This window comes from Nipponia nippon, unplaced genomic scaffold (assembly GCF_047370975.1).
Source record: "Nipponia nippon isolate SJK-2023a ecotype South Korea unplaced genomic scaffold, ASM4737097v1 scaffold_16, whole genome shotgun sequence".
Lineage (NCBI taxonomy): Eukaryota > Metazoa > Chordata > Aves > Pelecaniformes > Threskiornithidae > Nipponia > Nipponia nippon.
In genome coordinates, this window is record NW_028262332.1 from 6,465,770 (window position 1) to 6,472,893 (window position 7,124).

A 7,124-nucleotide genomic window follows, 5' to 3' on the forward strand; every position below is an offset into this window, starting at 1 on the left:
TATGCCTACTCAACACAGTAGCAGAAGCGAGAGTTTGATGGGAACTCACTTTGTGGCTCTCTGCTCTGGAAAGAAAAATATGACAGCTGTTCTTGGAGGTGGCTTCAGCTCAGCCTTGCTCAAATAATGAAAACGCTGTGGTCAGGGTTGAATCACCATGAAGCTCTCATGTCCTGCAATACCCAAATACCTGTACTGGCCGGATTGTGTCAGTGCAGATGTGCTGAAGAGTCCTGTTTGTACACAGGTGCTGAATTACCTGTTCATAAGCATGCTCCCTGGACAAATAGCTGTCGTCTTGTATGGCAGCATATCGCCCTGATGTACTTCTCTCTCCTTTCCAGTGCCTGAATGCAGTACGGACAGTACAGAGCTTGGCCTGTCTGGAAGAGGCCGATCACACTGTTGGCTTCATTCTTCAGCTCTCAAATTTCACAAAGGAGTGGCATTTCCACCTGCCACAGCTTATGAGGGATATGCAGGTAGGAATCAGGATGCTGCTGTGGATAAAACATTGCCTTGGAGCACAGGGATTTGCATGTGTTAAGAGAAAATGGCACTGTATCACCTTTTTTATTGCTGCTCTTTTAATAGGAACTATTGCTAAGGTCATTTAAGTGTCTCTTCTGTCAGTATCTTGTCTGAATTGAGTGAGGAAAGATAACTGTCGGGGACAGGCAGATGGTAGCTTGGAAAAATAACTCGGGGAATTCAATGTCTTGCTCTCAGTTCTCAGTGCCAGGTGACTCCAAGAAAATACTGGGAAATCAAGAGACTGCATTGATCCTTTGTGATCACAGTGCTCTGTTTAACTGGATTTTCTAGCTTCCACCAATGGTAGTGAATAGATGGGTTTTGAGCTTTTAAGAGATTTCTCTCTCACCTTATTTATTTCAGGTGAACCTGTGTTACCTGTGTCAGGCCTGTACCTCCCTCCTGCACAGCCGCAAGATGCTCCAGCACTACCTGCAGGTGAGGATGGGGACTGTAAGCCAAACTCTAAGTTAGGAGTGTTGCATGCCCACGCTCCCTGTTAAAAGGCAGATATTATTCAATATCCAGGCTCTTGGATATTGAATTGATTGTCGATAATCCTAGTGGTGATTATTGACAATCATCAATAGTTAGGATTTGCATTTCTCCACAGCTAAAAAACATGCAAAGAGTAGTCTGGACTCTAAAAACTCTGGACTGGGTAAAGCCAGTCCTAGAGAAACAACAGCCTGTGTTTGAATGGTGCTGTTATCATTTTACAGCTGCCTACGCTGCAGCAAGAAAGCTGCATTGCTGTAGTACTCTGTAGTGCCATTAATTAAGCCACTGTTGACCTGGTGTCCTTGACCTGATTTAATTTGTTTAAGAGAGATAGCTCTTGTTCTTGGGAAATCCTTAGATTCATGAGGTGGAGACAATGCCTTGCTACTGATGTGTTATTTCAGCATGCCTAAGGCTTGGTGTGTTGATTAGAGATTCTTTTTCCAGAATGTGGAATCTAAATAGCCTCTGCAGCTGCCTCCCTGCAATGCAGTGCCTCCCCCGAGGCACACTAAGTGTAGATTCTCATGGTTCTAGCAGGTGACAGACTTTGGGTGTCTTATTTCCTCATTCCTTTTGTTCATAGCATTTTTTTCCCCCCGAAAGTAGGGCAAAATAATCATATCTGTATTCAAGACTTTCTTTTTTTTCTTTCTCCACAGACAAAAAATGGTGATTCCCTTCCATCAAGTGTGACTCCACGAGTGCAACGTAATCCCCAAGCCTCCTCCAAACATCCCAGCCCTGAGTCAGAGGCAGCAGAGCAGAAAGCACTGCTTACAGTGCAGTACAGCCTCTTGAAAATCCTCAGCAAATCTCTTGCTGCCCTGCGCCACTTCACCCCTGATGTCTGCCAGATCCTCCTTGATCAGGTAGAGACACAGGAGAGATGCTGCTCCCTGAAGAGGGGAGTTTCCAGCATTTTGAGCAATGTTCTGGGTCTGTGCAGTGAGGCACCTTCTGTCCTGCTTGAGGCAATGACCCCACCACACATCTGCCTGCCGTTCTGCTGTACAAAGCAGGAAGGCAGGATGCAAGGAATTCCCCTTAGGAATCAGGCACTGATCAGTGTGAAAGCAAGGCTTGGCTGAGCTTTTGTGTGATCTGCACAACGCTGTGTTTGTGTAACCTTAACTGGAGCAGACTAATAACCCAGCTAGGTTTGTATCCTCAGTATGTCACTCTTCAGAAAAGACATCCTCTTCTTACCCTCCTGTGTCAGTGTGACCTAGTGGCTGGTCTCCAAGTGCAGAAAAGGAAGGTTTAATCCTTGATTCTGACAGTATCCTGCTGCTAACTTTTGGATAGTTAACTTCCTTTTCCTGGGCCTCTAGGTACATATGCCTGGGCTTTTGAAGACAATCTAGAAACAGTCATTACTTTAGATGGCCACTTGGTGGCAAGCTGTACGGCTTGGGAGCTGGAGAATGCTCATTCATGTGAGGAGAGCTGTATAGTCTGATTGTGCAGTACTGTACAGAACGCTCCGTCTGTGTACTTGAGATTTGGGAAATACCTCAGTGCTTCTAATTCTCCATACAAGGAGTGTGATACAGGGACTAGGTGTTCCTGTTACTATGACAATAGCATATTCGTGGCCTCAGGGGTCACTCACTCCTCTTTCTGTTTCTCCACAGTCGCTGGACCTTGCCGAGTACAACGTGCTCTTCGTTTTGAGTTTCACCACACCAGCCTTTGATTCAGATGTCGCACCTTCCTTTGGGACACTCCTTGCCACAGTCAACGTGGCCCTTAACATGTTGGGAGAGGTACTAGCCATTTCTCTGTTGGGGAGAGCACAGCAGTTGCGGTGATCTCAGAGCACTCATTCGTCTGATATTTTGAAGAGTAGGAATACTTCCTCTTTTGTATCTCCTGTCTCTAATACCTGTCTTTTTTTCCCTTTCAGCTGGATAAGAAGAAGGAACCTTTCCCTCAGGCTGCAGGGCTGAATATGCAAGAGGGAACCAAAACCCTCAAGTAAGTTTCCAGCTCTTTGATTGAGTCATGGCCCAGGAGCAGAACCTAATGCTCCTCAGGTCAGAACTGAGGTTTACAGGCATTCATGTAGCTTCAGAGCTGCTCGCTCTGAATCCAGGGAGTTCAGGTAGCCCATCAGAAGCTCTCCAAAGCAAACAGGGATTTTTTTGCGAGGGTGTGTGAAGCCATCCCATCCTAAGATGCAGCGTAGAGAGTTGTTTGACATTTATTTACCAGTATATTTAAATCAGACTTCCCTGATGGCCAACAGGGGTTTCTACTCTGCAGCCCATAGCTTTTGGGTATCACTGCTTGAGCAGAATGTGAACACTGACAGTGTTCCCTCCTGTGTACCCTGTGTGTGAAGTCTTTCTAAGAGTCTTTGACCTTGAAACTAGAGTGTGCTGACCTTTTTGGCTCCTGCTGATGTGCATTTCTTTGCACAGGTCTCTGCTCATGTTTACAATGGAAAACTGTTTCTACCTGCTCATCTCCCAGGCTGTTCGGTACTTGAGAGACCCAGCTGTGCATCCCCGGGATAAGCAGCGGATGAAGCAGGAGCTCAGCTCCGAGCTGGTAAGCAGCTTGTAGCATCCTTGCTCGCTGTTCAGTGTGAACGTGTCTTGCGGAAGAAGGTCGTTTGTCTTTGGCTGCCCAGTAAAGCCCATTCCCCAGCGTGAGTCAACAGCCTTAGGCATCTTGGGCTGCATGTGCCCCTGTACTGGGCACTGGTGAGGCCGGCCCTCGAATCCTGTGCTCAGCGCTGGGCCCCTCACCCCAAGGCGGCCATGGAGGGGCTGGAGCGTGGCCAGAGCAGGGCAGCGAGGCTGGGGCAGGGGCTGGAGCACAAGGCTGGGGAGGAGCGGCTGGGGGAGCTGGGGGGGCTCAGCCTGGAGAAGAGGAGGCTGAGGGGAGCCCTCATCACTCTCTGCAACTGCCTGAAAGGAGGCTGGAGCCGGGGGGGGTCGGTCTCTTCTCCCCAGTAACAAGTGATAGGACGAGAGGGAACGGCCTCGAGCTGCGCCAGGGCAGGTTTGGGTTGGGTATTAGGAAAAACTTCTTCACCGAGAGAGTAGTCGGGCACTGGCACAGGCTGCCCAGGGCAGGGGTTGAGTCCCCATCCCTGGAGGTGTGGAAAAGACAGGGAGATGTGGCGCTTAGGGAGATGGTTTACTGGTGGGCTTGGCAGTGCTGGGTTAACAGTTGGACTTGATGATCTTAAGGGTCTTTTCCAACCTAAACGATTCTGTGATTCTATGTACTGGTGCCTGTTCCTGTGCCACCGGCACCTTGTTTGGGGAGGGAGAGGGGCACGTGTTTGAAAGAAGCTAATTTGTTACATGCTTCTAATTTCAGAGTACGCTGCTCTCCAGCCTGTCTCGTTACTTCCGCCGCGGTGGTCCCTCTTCACCTGCCAGCGGGGTTCTTCCCTCTCCCCAAGGAAAGTCTGCTTCCAAGCTGGGTCCTGAGGGGCAGGAGCCTTTGTTTCAGCTCGTGCAGGCCTTTGTCCGGCACGTGCAGAGATAGATTCTGTCCTGCCCCTGCCTCCCTTTTCAGGACTTGCAGCAGAACGATTCACGTCCACCACAGAAGGCATCACCTTTGGCAGAGCTCGTAATAAGGAGTGGGAAAGGGAGGGAGGCCTGGTGTGGGCAGCGGTGTAAACCGAGCTGTGACATCAGCAGCGAGATCCCGTCGAACTTTTGCAACCCAGTAGCAGAGCGAATGTAAGGAAAGCCGAGAGCGGCTCTTCAGTGATCAGCCCATGTGCACAGCCTGCCCGCTCCATCTGCTAGAGCATCCTGGCTGGGTACGAGCACTGAACAGTCAAAACCTTTATTTTTATAGCTTGTACCTCAGCTGGGGAAGCTGTGGCTGGATGGAGAGAGGAGACAAACTTTCCGCTGGGCATTAACTCTGCTCTTCACACAAGGTGCAATCTGCCTCTCCCTTGCAGTCAGAGTCCAGTTAAGGCACACCCAAGGGATCAGCCAGCAATTCAGAGACCATCTTTCTACTGCTATTTTTGTACTGAATGGTTCAAGGCAAGATGGTGTATGTGTGCTCACGCCTTCCCTTCACCCTGCAGTCTGTGTGTTGTGTGTGTTTCTGAAGAGCAAGGCCTCACTCAAGGTTTTTAAGTCAAAAATTCCATTGCTCCAGTCTTGCAGTTTTTTGTAACTGTGCCCTATTTATACTGATATTAAAACCTTTATAGACAGCAGCTGGGTTCATGGTGTTGTATTGGGCCTAGCAGCCTGCAGCTCCCGTTCTGCATCTTCCGTGTAGTAGTTCTGCTGCGTCAGCGGGGCTGAAGTCCCACCTAGCAGTGATGCGAGTTGTGGCTTCCGAGTGACGATCCAGATACTGTTGGAAGCGATTATAATCAAAGGTTGATTCCCTCGCCTTTCCCACACCCACTCCCTTTCTCTTACTCTCGTGTTGGGGAACCCGTAGGAGGTGTTAAACGAACATCGCTATAAAATGCTCCCGAGGAACGATTCTGCACACGATGGTGCGGACCACGCGCACGGGTTACTCCGTGCACGGGTCCAAGCTGCTACTCTGCCTGTTGCAGCAGCAGGGGAGGGCGCAGGCTCACGCTAGAAGAAAGACGGCGTCTACAGCGCGGTTGCATTGTGCTGTTGTAGCTCTCTCAAGTAGATCGACAATCTCTTTAAAGGTCCAAGGCTCAACGTGCGATGGAGACAGTAAGAGAAGGTCAGTGATTACTGCTTAAAATAAAGCCTGAAAACTAGACAGACTTTTGTAAGGTAAGAAATCAAATTTCAGTGTCGCTGTGAGCTAGTAACCCACCCGGTCTTTCCTAAAGAGACACTTGATTGCTTGACCAGTCAGAATCTATTAAATCTCGATGGTTTTAAGAGATCAGAATGAGAAAATTAGATTTTGTTGCTTAGGAGTTGGGTTTTTTTTTCCTTGTAAGCCTAAGTGATGGTGATATTCTAGCACACTTGTTTGATCTCGTTTTACTTGCTCTGGAGGCTTCGGAGGGATTTGAGCTACAGACTGGAGCAAAGTGGTCTTAAAGTAGAAGGGAGAGGGGCTTGATTACCTTCCGAAAGCTGAGGTGAGCTGCTCTGCCAGGGAGGTGGGGTGACACACTCGTGTTTAGATGGGGCTTCCTGTAACTGTTAACGCTTTCTGCCGCAGGGAGCTGCGAGTGCGAACATGGAGATTTGAAGGTGAAGCGCTGCAGAGACGATAGCGACCTGGTGACGGGTAGCTGTGGGGAGTGGAAGTAAAGCCCGAATTCAGCACATCTAAGCAAGTTCAGTAGTGCTTAGGGCTGTTACTTGATAGCTCTTGTAGGTGCCTTTCCTTTTGTTACGGCTTTTGAAGCTACAGACAGCGTGCTAATCGCTTTATTAGTGTTCAACAAGAACAGGCAGAATGGGAATTTGGGGAGAGGTAATATGTTCTTTTAGATACTTACTGAAGCACTAGAGTGAGAGTTTATGGTGCCAGGTAGCAAAGAATAGCGGATGCCGTTGGTTACATCTGTGTTTTAGAGCTCTACCTTCACTTTAGGCAGCTGCATTCCAGCCCCAAATTGTACCTGTACCTGCCCCGCAGCCCCAGAGGGGCAGGGGACAGCTTTCAGCCAAGGGTGGCTCACCACGGCACCTGCAAATAAGCAGCACGAGTGTAATCCTTCTGTAGAGAGCCAGTTCGAAGTAGCACCGCATTTTCCATGTGCTCTTCTCTAATGCAGAGGGAGGGGAGCGCTGCTGCCAGGAACAGGCTTCCTTCTGGCTGTTCTGAGGGAAGAGACACCATTTTCTGCATCATTAAGCTGCTGCTGTTTTTGCTAAAGCTGTTCTTCCTCTTTCTTCAACGCACCAGGGAGAGGAGTAACAGGGAAACGGGGACGTCACTGGCCTGAGGGACAGGTACACATACTGGAAGCTGGAAAGGGAAATAGGCAGGGCTGGATCTACAAAAGGGCAGAGCTGTAGTAGTGGGAATCATTGCAATTTGAAAATTAACTAAAACACTAGCACGATGCGATTTCCCCATTCCCTTTCAGTAGAGTTTAACTGTAGAAAAACTGAGTGCTCTTGCTGCACTACCGAGCATTTCAACAG

General features: G+C 49.0%; 1 protein-coding gene across 4 annotated transcripts in view; it reads left to right on the plus strand.

Moving 5' to 3' along the window:
• Positions 1–5,239, plus strand: part of NUP188 (nucleoporin 188) — a 30,353-nt gene extending 25,114 nt beyond the window's left edge. For all 4 annotated transcript variants that reach the window (XM_087753014.1, XM_087753016.1, XM_087753015.1 and 1 more), the window contains exons 38-44: positions 345–482; positions 898–972; positions 1,698–1,907; positions 2,673–2,804; positions 2,945–3,015; positions 3,462–3,591; positions 4,372–5,239. In XM_087753014.1, the coding sequence (XP_087609140.1) occupies positions 345–482; positions 898–972; positions 1,698–1,907; positions 2,673–2,804; positions 2,945–3,015; positions 3,462–3,591; positions 4,372–4,542 (927 nt within the window). In that variant the 3' untranslated portion in view covers positions 4,543–5,239. The remainder of the gene's footprint in view (positions 1–344; positions 483–897; positions 973–1,697; positions 1,908–2,672; positions 2,805–2,944; positions 3,016–3,461; positions 3,592–4,371) is intronic.
• The last annotated feature ends 1,885 nt before the right edge of the window (positions 5,240–7,124 follow it).